Source organism: Leguminivora glycinivorella, chromosome 7 (assembly GCF_023078275.1).
Source record: "Leguminivora glycinivorella isolate SPB_JAAS2020 chromosome 7, LegGlyc_1.1, whole genome shotgun sequence".
Taxonomy (NCBI): domain Eukaryota; kingdom Metazoa; phylum Arthropoda; class Insecta; order Lepidoptera; family Tortricidae; genus Leguminivora; species Leguminivora glycinivorella.
Genome location: NC_062977.1, coordinates 7,376,012 through 7,391,297, shown reverse-complemented (window position 1 = coordinate 7,391,297; position 15,286 = coordinate 7,376,012). Strand labels below are relative to the sequence as shown.

Here is a 15,286-nt window from a genome sequence, read left to right as displayed (position 1 = left end):
TAGAACTAACAACAGAGTTGCTTCTGCTTGTAAACTGAATCGTAAATTATTTGAGGGCAGCGGACGCCTGCCGGTGACTTTGATCGCCGCTGACCCATGGCTATGAGACGGATAAGGAAGGATTTATGACGCTCAATTGCCATTTTTGCGGATTATTATGGCTTAACGTTTATGCTACTTATACAAATAGTGTTCGGGATAAAGTAGAAATATAATGCAATAGGAAGTTTTAAGTATTTTACCATGTTTTTTTTTTTTTATACTACGTCGGTGGCAAACAAGCGAACGGCCCGCCTGATGGAAAGCGGTCACCGTAACCTATGGACGCCTGCAACTCAAAGAGTGTCACATGCGCGTTGCCACCCCATTAGAAACTTGTACACTCCCTTTTGCTGTGTTAAATACGCAGAAAAAGGATGTTCTTATCTTATCATCTTATCACCACGAGTTTGGTATACCAAGGGATATAAATATTATTGATAGAACATTGATATTCGTTACAAATAGTGCTACTTAAATAGAAAGCCTATTTCCTATAATAATGGGGGAAAAATGAAGTTTGACGGATCGGCGCGCTAACGACCAGAGGACGTGTCTGAACTAACACTCCACTTCATATTTGTAACACAGCAACCCTAAAATAAATGTGACAATCCATCACAGAAAGGCCCTTATGGCAGGTATTGAGTTAGGCACAGATCCTAAATCTGCATTAAATAAGCTATCTAATACAAAAAAAATCATGGCCCTAGGCCACGTACTTTTTTTTTAAAAAATCATCAAGCATACACATGCTAAGTATTGCACTTTTGAGAAAACGTGAAAAGAAGTTTGAAACTCACTTTAAGGGTGTTCCCATTGGAAGTTACATAGATGACGATTGATTGTGTATCTCAAGGTACATTTCTTTGAGAATCAGTTGTGATTGTGTTTCATCGACTTCCAGATCATGAAAAATCGAGCTTTGATTAGGGCAAGTCGCTTATAAGAAAAAATTAGGAAAACATATTTTTTTGACTTTTCTTCTAATATGTTGCTATCTGAACTATAGTACATAGTTATATATGTTTCAACTTACATTTAAGGATAGAAATAAAATCCCATGGTTCATTAAATATGTATATTTTAATCAGAATATCACAATTAGAATATTTAACATCTGCTCCTATAATAATAATAATTTTCGTATAGAGACTTCTAAATTATATTTAATCAGTCTACACATTTATAACTAAAGTGTCAGAATTATTCTGCATGTCTTATTTTTTATTTATAAATTTTTAAAGTTACATAAAAATCACAAATTATTGACTCCCATACATTTGGGAAAAGGGCCCTTATGACCATCACAGATAAAAATTACTCATTGCTAATGTATTTTATTATTTTAGTTACTTATCTTGTATTATAACAGAATACCAAAGAAAAAATGTTATATGAAGTAAACTTAAAATCTTGATCATTAATCAGTAATTCTCATAAAACGTTTATTATAATTATTAATTCACACAGTACCTACCAGATCGATTTGTAATTCTTAATATTTGTTTTTTAATTATTTAAGACACTTAGTATATCGGAAGAAAACACATCTTACCACCGATAATGTCACCAATAAGGGACCATTCATAAACTACGTACCGTCAACTGCTGCAACATTGCCACGTGGCATCAACTGTGCCTATAATTGCACGTGCCTACAATTGGTAACGGCGGCATTAGTCAAAGGAAGAACATCTTCGCTTTGACACGCCGCCGAGTGAGGTTTGAAGTCAGATTGCACTTAGTAGCTACTCACGAGTAAGATTTTTATTTTAAAGTGACGACTAGGTACCTAAATCGGGTAATTTTTAAATTAGGTATCAAAGTACTTCATTGAATCGTACCTATATAACATAAACTAACTTATAAACAAAAGTTGTAAGTAATTACAACATTTTTTAATAACAGTTTTCATATTTTCGAACGCGCTCTGGCATAAGGGCCCTTTTCTACTAAACTTTGAGCTGAATTTTAATATAGAAATACTTAACGTACACTACTGAAACCAAGCTACAATTGCACGTCTATTCGTATATTTTACTATTTTGCATAAATTCAAAAATCGATAATTTCGAACGATTTTACAAAAACGTCGATATCTCCGTAACTAGAAACCGCCATAAGGGCCCTTTTCTTATGGATTGTCACAAATAGCCTCTCGCAACGCAAAGTAATGTTATTAAAACGTGTCAGCATTTTAGTACGAGCGAGGCACGCCGAACGGGGCGCGAGCGAGAACGGAAGCGGGCGCAGCCGCGGGCCCGAACGGGACGACGCGGCCCGGCTCGCGACGCCATCTATCATTCATCCTCCATTACTTATATTGTACTTTTTTCGCAAAGTCACTCGCAGGCCGGTAATCACCTGGTGCGACCGCGGACCTCCATTTTTCACACCAAATGATAACTCGCGCATCTGACAAAAATTAAATTTGTCGTACAAGCCGATAGGGCTAATGGTAACGCTATGAGCAAGCAGAAAACGACAAGCGAATATTAATCGGTTACTTGATAAGAAGGATTTCCTGTCAAAATAAACGCGCACTCGTTTTCTTAACATATATCACGACTACTTTTCATTCTTGGTATTCACTGGGAATCGTTGTAATTTGCCTAATTTAGGAAGCGGAACAAGAAGTTAGTCTCAGGCGGAGAATAAATCAGTGGTACGCGGACATATTGCGTCCGCAGCCGGTCGCAATCGTTATGCACCCGCCGCGCCGCCGGAGTCCGGCGAGCTGTATCAGAGTTCCCCGCGGAATGCGTAAGCCGCGCGGCGTCAAGACGCTGCGACGTGCGCCGTATGCTAATGCCTTCCCTATTCAATAAGCACACCGCCGCGTGCCAGCGAGAACTCACGTCGGATAATTTACTGGATAGTTTGTAAAAGTTTTTTCGCCCTCTGTGATTTATACCCGCGAAACTCGGAGTACTCTTTTTCATTTGAATGCACGTGACATACGTGATATTTTTTGTTCCGGCATAATCTGAGTCCGGGGAGTCTTCCTTGTCCTCATTCGTCAGCACGGCATCTGTCTCCAACGGCTAAATTATTCATGCATTTACGCGCTCCAACTTTATCCGCTCTGGAGAACTTTAATATTGAGTTGGGATTACATCGATAGTCACTTTACCGTTCAATATGCTAAATTCAGAAAAGATGAGGTGTTGCGAGCGAGGTGGCAAGTTTTTGAAATTCAAAAATGCGATGGTTCAGTCATGGATGTGTGTGTCACTAACGAGAGTGCGCGCCACTCGAACGAGGAGCGAATGCGAACCGTGTGTATGTTTGCAGTTGACCTGACCAACGGCCAACTGACACCGAACAACAACACACCGCTGCTCGCGCAGGCGCTCTCAGGTGAGCACCCGCTCCCTCCTTCTCCAATCCTGCGCATGTACTTCTATATAACCACATGAACACACTCACTTCACCATATTTTTATCTAAGCTTTGATCATGTACTAACGCTATGCAATGTCGCAACAATACAATAAGGCGCCATCAGTCACACGCACAATTTTACGCTTTAATCTGTCTCTTTTGTACTATAATAATCTACACACAATATCACAAAATCATATTACAGTCATTAATAAGACGTGAATCCACGTTGGTCGCTTGAGAACTCTATGCTGTATTTATGTCTTAATGTTGTGTTGTCAAATATGTTCTGTTCGCTTTGTCACATCAGACGTTCCGTACTAGTTACCTACTTAGGTCGAACTTTATTTGGTCCAATAATTACCAACAATACGCCAGAACGGAAACAGTGTAACGACTACTTTACTTGTCTTCCTTTTTCCTTCTTGTTTATTCGAACTAATTTTTCTTTTACTTTTGTTAGAAAGTATAACTTGTAGATAGATAGTACATATTTGTTTCATATGATAATACTAGGCTGGTCTGCAAATTATTCACTTGCATTTCACACTTGCGCCATTAAAAAAATTATAATTTTGTTTTTCATTTTAAGTTTTTCATGCTTATAGAACTTTGATGGTTTTTATACACGTCCTACCTACAGAAAGTTGGTTTAGTAGGAAATTACCATTAAACTATGAACATTTTCATCTTTTTTATATAATTACGGTACGAAGAATCAAATCTCAAGGAAACTATTTATGTGATAAATTCCTCGTCTTCCCATTTTGGGCCTCGAGAGTTGCCACATTCTGCGCTTTTTCCACTATCAAAGATAAGCATTTAGCAAGTTTTCTTACCGTAAGTCTATAAAAACTACACATTCTGCAAATATATCTCAATGTGACACAAAATTTACAAGCAAACGCGCTAGAAATGTCCATGCAAATACCTACCCCTTTATTTATAAACGTACTCTAAAGTTATCAAGCCGATAAAGTTCGTTTGTCCTTTTCTATCACAGCAATAAGTTGAAAAAGGACAAAGGAACTTTATCAGCTTCATAACTTTAGAGTACGTTTATGAATAAGGGGGCTAGTATACATGAGTTTAATATATAATATAAAGAGTACAGTTACAATTTAAAAAAAATATTTGTCTTCATTAATATTTCAAACAACTTTAAATGAACATCGGCATTTCAAGCGAGTTTCTAAAAACAAGTCATGACTTTCTAGCACAAATACTTTCGCTTAATGGTGGTTAGTGCAATTGCCTGCGTAATTATAGATAAAATACTGATGGAAATAATAATTCCGCTGAAGTTAAAGACTGTTTTCCCTTTATAAGTACCGGGTAATATGAGCATACAATTGTGTTTGAACTAAATTGAATAAGTACGTTGTTATTATTCCGTTGAGCAACAAGTGGCAATCTTCCATCATATTCTCAAGTATAAACTTGAATCAACATCATAGTATGCAAATATTATTATGAACAATTCACTCGTTACGAAGGGACAACAAGTTGTCCAATTTAACGTTATGAGTAAAACAAGACATAACGAATGTGAGTTATATCATGTATATGTCGCAGCGAAATGGCCAAAACAGAGATTTCATCAAATCACTAAGGGATATGATCAAATCACGCAGGATGTCAAAATGGCGAATCTATTTTATCATTTCTCTAGAAAATTTCAGTCATTTGACTAAATCCTTTACTCTGTTTAGTGAAATCACAAAATCGACCAACAGACACGCCACGTTTTGTCATTTCACTAGATTTGTTTAAGGATTTGATAAAATCCCTGAACCACGTCAGTAAGTTGACGAAACGAGCTTATAAAGTCAACTAGTTTTATCATTTCGCTATATAGAATAAGTGAAGAAACAAAGCTAAAAATGTTTCATTTTAAATTATTTTCATATTTATTAAAACATTTTGTCTTTTCACTGAACTTGCTTAGCGAAATGATAAAACTAGTTGACTTTATAAGCTCGTTTCGTCAACTTACTGACGTGGTTCAGGGATTTTATCAAATCCCTAAACAAATCTAGTGAAATGATAAAACGTGGCGTGTCTATTGGCCGATTTTGTGATATCACTAAACAGAGTCAGGGATTTAGTCAAATGACTGAAATTTTCTAGAGAAATGATGAAATGGATTCGCCATTTTGACATCCTGCGTGATTTGATCAAATCCCTTAGAGATTTGATCAAATCTCTGTTTTGGCCATTTCCCTGCGACATATACATATTTATCGTGACTTTTACAGCAGGGTTAGCACATAATTGGCGCGAGAATATATCGCTTCAACATAGGTTGCACGTATTTTTCTAATTGTATTAAAGACATTAAACATGTAGATCTCGTGGCGACATGGCAGGCAAGCATGGTCGCGCGATAACTAAGGTACAGCGGGGCAAATCTCGACTGTGGGGCAAATGTAACTGGTCCCTTTTTTCCATGTTTTACAATGTCTGCATTATTAAATAGAGTGTCCACCGGTTATATATGGTAGGCGTGTTCAGTGGATACATGTAGAACTCAACATCATAGTGTAATAATGGAAAAAATGGATTAGTTACAATTGTCCCCCAGTCGAGATTTGCCCCGCTGTACCTTACACTATTTGCACTATTTGTAAGTTCAACCTGATGTTTTATCATTTATCGCGCGACCATGCCTGCCTGATCTCGCGCCAATCATGTGCTAGCCCGGCAGGGTGAATTGAAAACATTCCATACTTTCGGTTCACTAAAATAGAGTCGGTGCGAATTATTATAAAATTACAAACTTACTTGTCGGTTTATTTTCCTTGCATTTTTCAATAACGTTTCACCGTTTTTTTGCATCATTTATAAAGCATTGGGTTTACGCCGTTTGCACAACCGATTAATACACAAAGTATTTATCTGCAAAGATTTAAGCGCTTTTTTAATATTTTGAATGTAGTGTTGTGCTCCTATAAATATTAGTTTAATTTCTCACCTAACCATATTGCCTAAGTATTGAAATATTTTTCATTATGTAAAAGCGGTCGTTTAATTAAAGGACTACTGTTCTACGTAAGCTTAAAAACATGTTTATTACTAATCAGTATGCAATTCTCGTTCATGCACTATTAACGTTGATTAAAATATACATTATGAGATTAATGAATAATTAAAATGAAGCATTCAAAAATAAATCTATTAAAAAAATGTTTTTAGTTACTTATCACCTATATCATAAAACCGTAGTTATAAACATTGATCTACTAAATTCTAGACAATTGACGAGTTGCACACACTTGACGCCTTCACCATAATCCTTCTGCATCCCCAGTGATGAACAACTACCAAGCGGCAGCCGCCGGGTTCGGCCCGCCAGCGTCCCCCCACGCCGCCAGCGGGCGCGCCGGGTTCCCCGCCGCCAGCTCGCCGGGGCCCGCGCTCGACGTGTACGGCTCGGCCGCGGACAGCGTCGGCTACGTGCAGGCCGCCAGCCCCCAGCCCTCAGGGTTCCCCGCGATCGCAGTCAGCCGCGCGCCCCTCAATTACACCCCGGTAAGATACTGTACCTAAACATTTGGTCCGCCAGCGGGCGCGCCGGGTTCCCGCCGCCAGCTCGCCGAGACTCGCGCTCGACGTATACACTTGTACCGTTCAGCCGCTTATTGCGTCGCCTGTACGTGCAGATGGCTAGCCTCAGCCCTCAGGGTTCCCCGCGATTGCAGTCAGCCGCGCGCCCCTCAATTACACGCCGGTAAGATACTGCCTTAAAATTTCACGTTTTTAACCCCCGACGCAAAAACGACGGTGTTATAAATTTGACATGTTTGGCTATGTGTCTGTCCGTGATATCGTAGCTCCCGAACGGATTTAGATTAAGTTTTTTTGGTTGAAAGCTGAATTAGTCGGGAGTGTGCTCGGCCCCCTATTGTTCTTAATTTATATTAATGACTTGCCTACCAATGCCAATTACCCTATAGTTTTATTTGCTGACGATAGTACGTCAATCATCAATTGTAATAATTTGAATAATTATGAACATGACATTACTGCAGAATTGAATTGTATAATAACATGGCTTAATGACAATAATTTAGTAATTAATTTGAAAAAAACTAATATAATGCATTTCCGTCAACGCACACTTAAAGACAGTAATGACGATATCAATGTTAACTACGAAGGTACCACGATTGAAAATGTAACCGTGACTAAATTTCTAGGTCTAACTATTGAGTCAGTTAACGTGGAAAAATCACATAGATGAATTATGTAAGTACATGAGCAAATCTGCTTACGCTCTTTACAGACTGTCTAAAGTAACCAGTCGTGATACAGTCGTAATGGCATATCATGGCCTTGTAGCATCAAAAATTAGATATGGTATTATTTTTTGGGGTAACTCTATAGATCGAGAGGCCGCTTTTGTGGCCCAAAAGAGATGTATAAGAGCTATCTGTGGGGTTAATTTTAGAGTGAGTTGTTATCCACTTTTCAAATCATTAAGACTTCTAACACTACCTTCATTATACATACTTGAAGTGGCTCTCTTTGTAAAAAGAAATCCTGACTTGTTTATTTATGTAACACAGAAACGTAGGCTACCTATACTCAATATGAGGGTCAGTTGTATGTTCCACTCATGAAAACAGCATTAATGCGAAATAGCTTCTATGGAATGGCACCCAGGATATTCAATAAAATACCGTCTGAAATAAAAAACCTTCAATTTCATCAATTTAAAAAGCAATTGGTTGCATATTTAATTGAAAAACGTTTTTACTCCATTAAAGAGTTCTTAGATGCCGCCTAGTTAATTGTAAATAATATGAATATGAACTAATTATAAATGTATTTTTTTTTATTAAACCTGAATATAATTAACACTTTATTTAAAATTAATAAAATTAATAATTATGATATTTTAAGAATAATTTTTATATAAGCAAGTGACTTGATTTTATGACATGCATCATGCATTATTATTTCTATGCCGTATGTGGCAGGATGTGCTGATCAAAAAATGTATTACCAACCTACAATGTACCACATTCTAAGAAATAAAATATTTGATTGATTGATTGATTGATTGAGTGTTCTTAGCCATGTTTGATGAAAATCGGTCCACTATGTCAAGATTTTTTTTTTTCAAAATTTTAATTTTTTTGGTTAGGTTACATAAGATTCGTTTCAAAAAAGAATACTCGTTTAAGTCTCGTTCTTAAATTTACAACGCCGGTAATATTTCTATGTATTTTAATTGAGGTATAATAATATTAAAAGATATATGGATCGTAAATATATATTCGTTTTGGCGTATACAATACCAACAGTCATGAATTAGTCATTTATCTAAAATGTGAAATAGCTACTCCATACTTAATAAGGTATATTAATGAAGAAATTAACAACAATGTAGTATTTTCATCACGGACAAATGTTGAAACTTGCTAACTTAGTTATTAACTTTTTTAATTTATTGCGTCAAGTTCAAAAATGCCTATTCCAATGCCGATTCAAACGACAGCAATTCCTAAAATTGTCCTCGTTTGGGAAGTTTCAACTGTCACGGAATTCAAATTAATGCTTGTTCTGTTTTGTTTTTCTTCGGGGCTTTTGATTCGCGCTTCGAGATGTTGAAATCATTTTTGCATTTTCGTTACAGCCGCAATCATTTGCTACTTGTAGCCCAGGAAAATCGCGGGTTTTTAAATCTTAAGGCGAAGTAAGAAGGAAAATAAAACATTGTGAGAGTTAGTTAGTAGGTGTGTCGATGAGCGGGGCAGGCACGCGCGACACGAGCTGCGCCGAGCACCGCAGACGCAATTAGCAGCCGACGGCACTCTAAAATTTTAGCGAGACGGTCCAATCTCATTATGGAACCGATCTTCCTTGTCGCTCTTAAAGCATAATCACCATAAGTTAGCGAGCGAGTGAAGCGTGAGAGATGCGATTATAAAGTGTTCCGAAATATGAGCGGGACGAGCGGGCGGGGCGGCAATCTACGCGGTGCAGTGCCGCGGGTAATGGCTTTTTAAAACTGCGACCACGCTCCATAACTGCTTCTCTGAGACGCCATCAGTCTTCATTGCATGTCGGCGCCCGCCAGCGCGGCCGCCGGCAAGATCTTAACTCCTCACGTCGTATCTCGAACACATTTTTCAAGAGCGGAAGCTCCTCGCTTAGATACTTAAACCGAGAACGGCCTAGCGTTAATGATGGACAGCACTGAGTTGCGTGGACGTAGACTTACGAGTTAATGTTTTGCGACGCTCAATTTGGGCGGCCGGAGGCTATAAGCTACCCTTCCGTTGCAGGCGCGTCATATATCAAATGGGATATTAACTCAATCGTCCGTAATCGCCGGGGCAAAACAAATATGTCGCTAATGAGAGAATGAACGGTCCAGGCGTCGGGCGGGCCGCGGCGCATGTGGTTCCCGGGTGTAAAACGGTCTTATTAGGTAACGGGAGTGCCCCCCGGGCAATAACAGTAAATCAAGGAGAACAAGCGGTGTAATTACCGCTGGCGAGCGGTCGCGCGCAGCTCTAACTCATCCGCTCACTGTTTTTATTTTGTTGGCCACCAAGCCTCTACCGCTCTATCGACTGCGAACACCAAACTTACTACCTTTAAATCTGTCCCCCGAGAGGATAATGTTCGACTGAACGCTTTATACTTCCATTCAATTATGGCTTGCAGTTCGGCTCTATTTTAAAACTCGATCGAAACGGATAGGGCATTAAGTGCAATGTCGAAAATCTTCCTTTCGGATTAAAACAAAATTGGATTAAAACAAAGTACTTGATGAAATTTTCTCCTCATTTCAGGGACCCCTGATTCCTGCGGCTTTTACCAATGGATATCATTGAAAGTGTCGCAGCACTAATATTTTACGTAAGTATTTTTAACGCTTAAGTCATTATATTTAATTCCGAATAACTTGTACACATCGACCAATTTAATCTTGCACTGATATCGTTATAATGATATTAGTGTAAGTTCGAATTGGCTTGACAGTGATAGACTTGTTCTTATCAAGTGTCTGATTAGATTAGATCTATTTGGAGTGTTATAAAATATTATCGATCTAATTTTAACCCCAAAGTCTAACTGAAATACTCTAGATACGACATTAATCGCATCTGTCACTTTGCAAGAGTAACGTTTCTTCAGACAGAAACGTCAATTTTGACACTGACATATTCATATCGCATCAAACATTTGACTTATAAAGTTCTAAGGACCGGTTGCATCAAACCGTCTGTCACCGTTAAATTGTATTGTATTATGGGAAGTTCCATAGACGTCTGCTGCGTGACGATGATGTGTCTTTCAAATGTGGTTGATGCAACTGGCCCTAAATCAGGTAGTGTGTGAATAACAGATGTGAAACGATGTGTTGTATGCGTAGGTGGCGAGCGGTGTGGCGTCGCGTAACGTCCCGCGGCAGCCGCCGCCGACACATCTCCTCGACCGGCCCCTCACCCCGCGCCGCGCCCCCTCCGGGCCGCGTGCGCCGGCGACGGTCGTCTCATCCGTCCGACCACCGCGCGGACCGATCCGTCGACCACAAACATCACCTCCCCACCCCTTTCTCCTTCGATCCCGCCCCCCTATCCCGAGAAGACCCTGAGGAGACCCTGTCTATTGTAAATAATAATAATCTACTTTTTATCGTGTGAACGAGAGATAGTCTATTACTTAAACAGGTATTTTTTCAAACTTTTCTCGCTTTCAACTGTACCGTAGATGTGTTGTCAGAATATTAAAGGATTAAACTACAAAAAAATACATTTCATAATTATATAAACATGCATCTAGACAGTTAAATCGCAGGGAGATATATCTTCACTATTTTATTGTTCATAGTTAAATTACAGTTTTAAGATGTAAATTAATGTCCCTCCACGCGCGCGGGACCTTCTAGATACAGATTACTCGGCATGTACTATAACGTCGCCCACCGAGCGCGTTTCACGGGTCACAATTTTTTAGGAACAAGCTTTTGTAATGAGTAGGAGTTTGAAAACGAAGAGCAGTTGTACGGAGGTTGTAACGTGTCGCAAGCCTGGCGGCGCGCCGACCGTGCGTCGCGCGGCGCCCGCAGCCGGACCGCACGGCCGCGGCCGCGAGACAATAAGCGGGGCCGGCTCGACGCACGCGCACCACGCTCTTAGCTCGTCCACCAACACATATTTTATTCTATTTTTAATATTAATGTCAAATATTAACATAATTATTATACTACTATATATTACGCATATTTTACCTATGAATGTAATTATTTTTCGCCTAATTCGAATTGTATAAAATCACGTCTTTGAACCGCTGTTCCGTTTCAGTAGTAAACAGTTTCTCGATTACTTCTGTATAAGACTATGTTAGTTACGATAAATACTACGTATACATACTTTCTAATATTTATGTATTATGATATAAAATTTTATCCTAAGGATAATGATCATAGACGGTTCATAAGGACGGTCGGGAAGCTAAGTCGGAACATTTCACAATATCTCTCATCGCGTTAAGATAATAATTCGTTTCTATCTTGTACCTTTAAAAGTAGGTATTGTAATTATAATAAATGACAATTTTGTGCATTACGTAATACATATTTCATTGTTTCTTACGATTGTATTTACCGTAATGTAAGACCACTGTTAATGACTAACGAGGCGTCGCTAGAATGTGGCGTCACACCGTACTTAGTTGTATTTACAATTTTAATCAAATTATTAATAAACAATACATTTTCGTACAGATAATAAAGTCACACGACACAAGCATTTCAATAAAATAAAGACAGGGATATCACAAATGTAACTCAGCCAAAGGCGCAGGTTTGAGGTAATAGATTAAATATGAAGTCAATTCATTAATCATATTCGTTAGGTACTGGAGACATTTTTATCGGCCACTTTTATCTAGTTTGCTGCAGGCCGGCGCGTGCGACGCGCGTAGCGTGACCGCTACGCCGTAGACGCGCTACGCGGCGCGCCGCTACGAGCCGCGCCTGCGCAGCCGCCTGCTCGCTACACACATGCACTCGGTTGCATCCATTCGTTCGTTATTTACTATTAATTACTATTATTACACATTATCTACATCAATTAAACATTAATATTATAAATCTAGGTATTAAATTTTAGGTATTATAATAAACAATCTTTTAAATGCTATTATTATATAAATACGTTATAAATATAAATGTTTCCTGTTACAAAAAAAAATATTGAAAATCATACGAAATAAATCAATATTCTTTTTAAAGGTGATTTATTACTTATGAGTATGTAGTTAATTGAATAATGGAGTGTTAGACGGAGTGCGCTCGTCGCCGGGCGGCGCGCTCGCTTTGCGTTTTTTCGTTCGTGCCGAGACGCTGATGCGTCGTGGCAGCGCCGAACGCGGCCGAGCGGCGCCGACTGCGCCCGAGCGTGGCCGAGCGGCGCCGAGCGCGCCAAGCCCGCGCCGGGCCGCACCGAGCCGCACACACCGCACCGCAGGAGACGCGACCGCGATTATGTTGTTAAACGTTAGCTAGGAAATTGATAATGAAATCGAAAGGTGTGAGTCTGTAGGACGGTCGGAAAATCGATATCATACCTAACAAATTAACGTAATTATTTGTTTTATATTTACGGTGTTATAGGTAATTAAGACATTTTTTCTTAGGATATTTAATTATTACGATGAGATGTTATACTTGTTAGGCCGGGCCGGCGGCGGCGCGGCGCGCTCCCCTCCGCCGTCGGCCGACTCATTCTCACTCTCACATCCTCACTCTAATTATATTTTCTTACCGACCTTTTTAATGTAGGAGAAGCGCACACGGCCGCTTGTCCCCGTGCGAGTACGAGTACAAACAAACTAACATTTTAGTGAGAGACGTTCGTTTCGCCGCGTTCGTGAGAAGCCATCGGTTCGCCGCGATGCATCGAGACGATGATACTTACTATTGTATATAGTTACATAGTTAGCCGCATGTAAAAAGACGTTAGCCGATACCATCTGATCGAAATTAGACTCATTCGAGCTGCAATCAGGATTAGCTTGACGATGGATTAGATTCATTGTTGTTGAAATGGTTTGTTGATACGGTATGTGAGGTTGTTTCTTTAGTGTGACCCTAGTTGCCGCGGAAAGGCGCGGGAGATGCCCTACAGGTACAATCATAGACACGCCTACGTTGGCATCGAACTCTCTAACCTGTGAGAAGTATATATCAGTTTGACAGTTCGGCGCCGGGAGCCGACGCCTCTATGCATGTGCCCTAGCGTTCTGCCGCTGCTGCCCCGCCTTCTCGCTTCCTCGTAAATGCGTTAGTTGATTTAATTCAGTCATCATTTTTAGAAATGTGATCTATATCACGATAAAGACTACGTAATAATAAGCGAGATCTCAAGTTTATTTTAAAAATTCGTTATGTGATCCTAATATTGCGACTTATCTTATATATAAAATTGAAAAGATAATTTATTATATTTTGTATAATAACATTCTACATTATTTTACACTCGACCTACTTTATATTGTTATTAAAGATAATAATTAATTTTAATCTAATAACGTGACAGACTGGTAAAGTTCGTAGAGTCGCCGTGGCGGCCTTAGATCAAGTAGCTTTGCATATTCGGCGATGGCCAACTTAATGTTTCAAGGACCAAAGGTATACTTATTCGCGTAGAACCGGACGCGCATTGGCTCCGCACGAACCGACCCCAGCCGATCGGTTGTTTCATTGCACCATCAGAGCGTGTCTATGGGTATAGAATATATGATGAGAAGTCACTTTATCAGCGGGCAGTGGCGGCCGCGGCGGCGCCGCCGACCCGCGCTCGCCGGCCACTCGCGGCGCGCACCGCGCACGCGCGTAGCTCGCGCGGCGACCGCGCGGTGTCGGTCGCCGCCGCCGCCGCCGCCGCCGGCGCTCGCGCTGTGTCCCCACCCCTCTTCACCCGGCACCCCGCCCCCCGCGCAACGCCGCCCGCTTGGTTTCGTTCTCGCGGTTACTTCTCGATTGCGTGCTTCGCGTGCTGACTGATTTTCTATAGCAATAAAAATCAATTACCTAAGATTTTACATTAAAATAAATTTGGATTTATATACGTTCGAATTTGGTGTCATGTACATTTAAAATATTAGAGAAAGAAGGATAACGATAGGCGAACGGGTCGCGACTGTTCGTCGCGACGTCGGCGCAATATTTTCGTCATTTCTTCGTGTATTATATGTTACATGAATCTGTATACAATATGGATATAAATCATAATGATTGAATAAAATAAATAAATTAGTTTTTACGTCATCTCTTTACTAAATAATGATATCAAACATTTTGTAAAAAGCGGTGGGTACGTCCGCCGCCCCGATTCCGTGCACCAGTGCACTTTAACTTATGGGAATATTGCATTATATAACGTACATAATACTATGAGATATATAATCATACAGCCTCTCGGGGCGCGCGTGTATGGCGATGTATGTATACACATTGTGCAATGTACATATACCTATTATGATACAATGATTTAAGACAAGGTTCACATCGTGCCGTGTGTATGTGGTAATAAATATAATATGGACATTGTTCAAACAATAACCAGTTGTTTCATTCTTATTTTACCCCCATTTTGCTAAATCTATGACAGTAAGGTACAGCGGGGCAATTTCGCCTGGGGGGGCAAATGAAACTGATCGATTTTTTCCATGTTTTCAGCAATTCTCGAAAAGTGTGTACAAAAATTAAGGAAAAGTTAAATTTGTTTTTATTAATTCCTATTTTGTTACCAAGATTTTGTTAATTAATTGAGATTTTATTAAGTTTTATTTCGTCATTAAGGTTCTCTAGAATCTATATTTTCTTAATTATAACAATT

At 39.6% G+C, this 15,286-nt stretch overlaps 1 protein-coding gene across 4 annotated transcripts in view; it reads left to right on the top strand.

Moving 5' to 3' along the window:
* LOC125227931 (RNA-binding protein Musashi homolog Rbp6) overlaps positions 1–15,009 on the top strand; it is an 827,229-nt gene extending 812,220 nt beyond the window's left edge. For 2 of the 4 annotated variants that reach the window (XM_048132339.1, XM_048132338.1), the window contains 4 exons: positions 3,337–3,402; positions 6,736–6,956; positions 10,232–10,298; positions 10,816–15,009. In XM_048132339.1, coding sequence (XP_047988296.1) covers positions 3,337–3,402; positions 6,736–6,956; positions 10,232–10,273 — 329 coding nt within the window. In that variant the 3' untranslated portion in view covers positions 10,274–10,298; positions 10,816–15,009. The remainder of the gene's footprint in view (positions 1–3,336; positions 3,403–6,735; positions 6,957–10,231; positions 10,299–10,815) is intronic. The other 2 variants (XM_048132341.1, XM_048132340.1) reach the window with 1 other exon arrangement.
* The last annotated feature ends 277 nt before the right edge of the window (positions 15,010–15,286 follow it).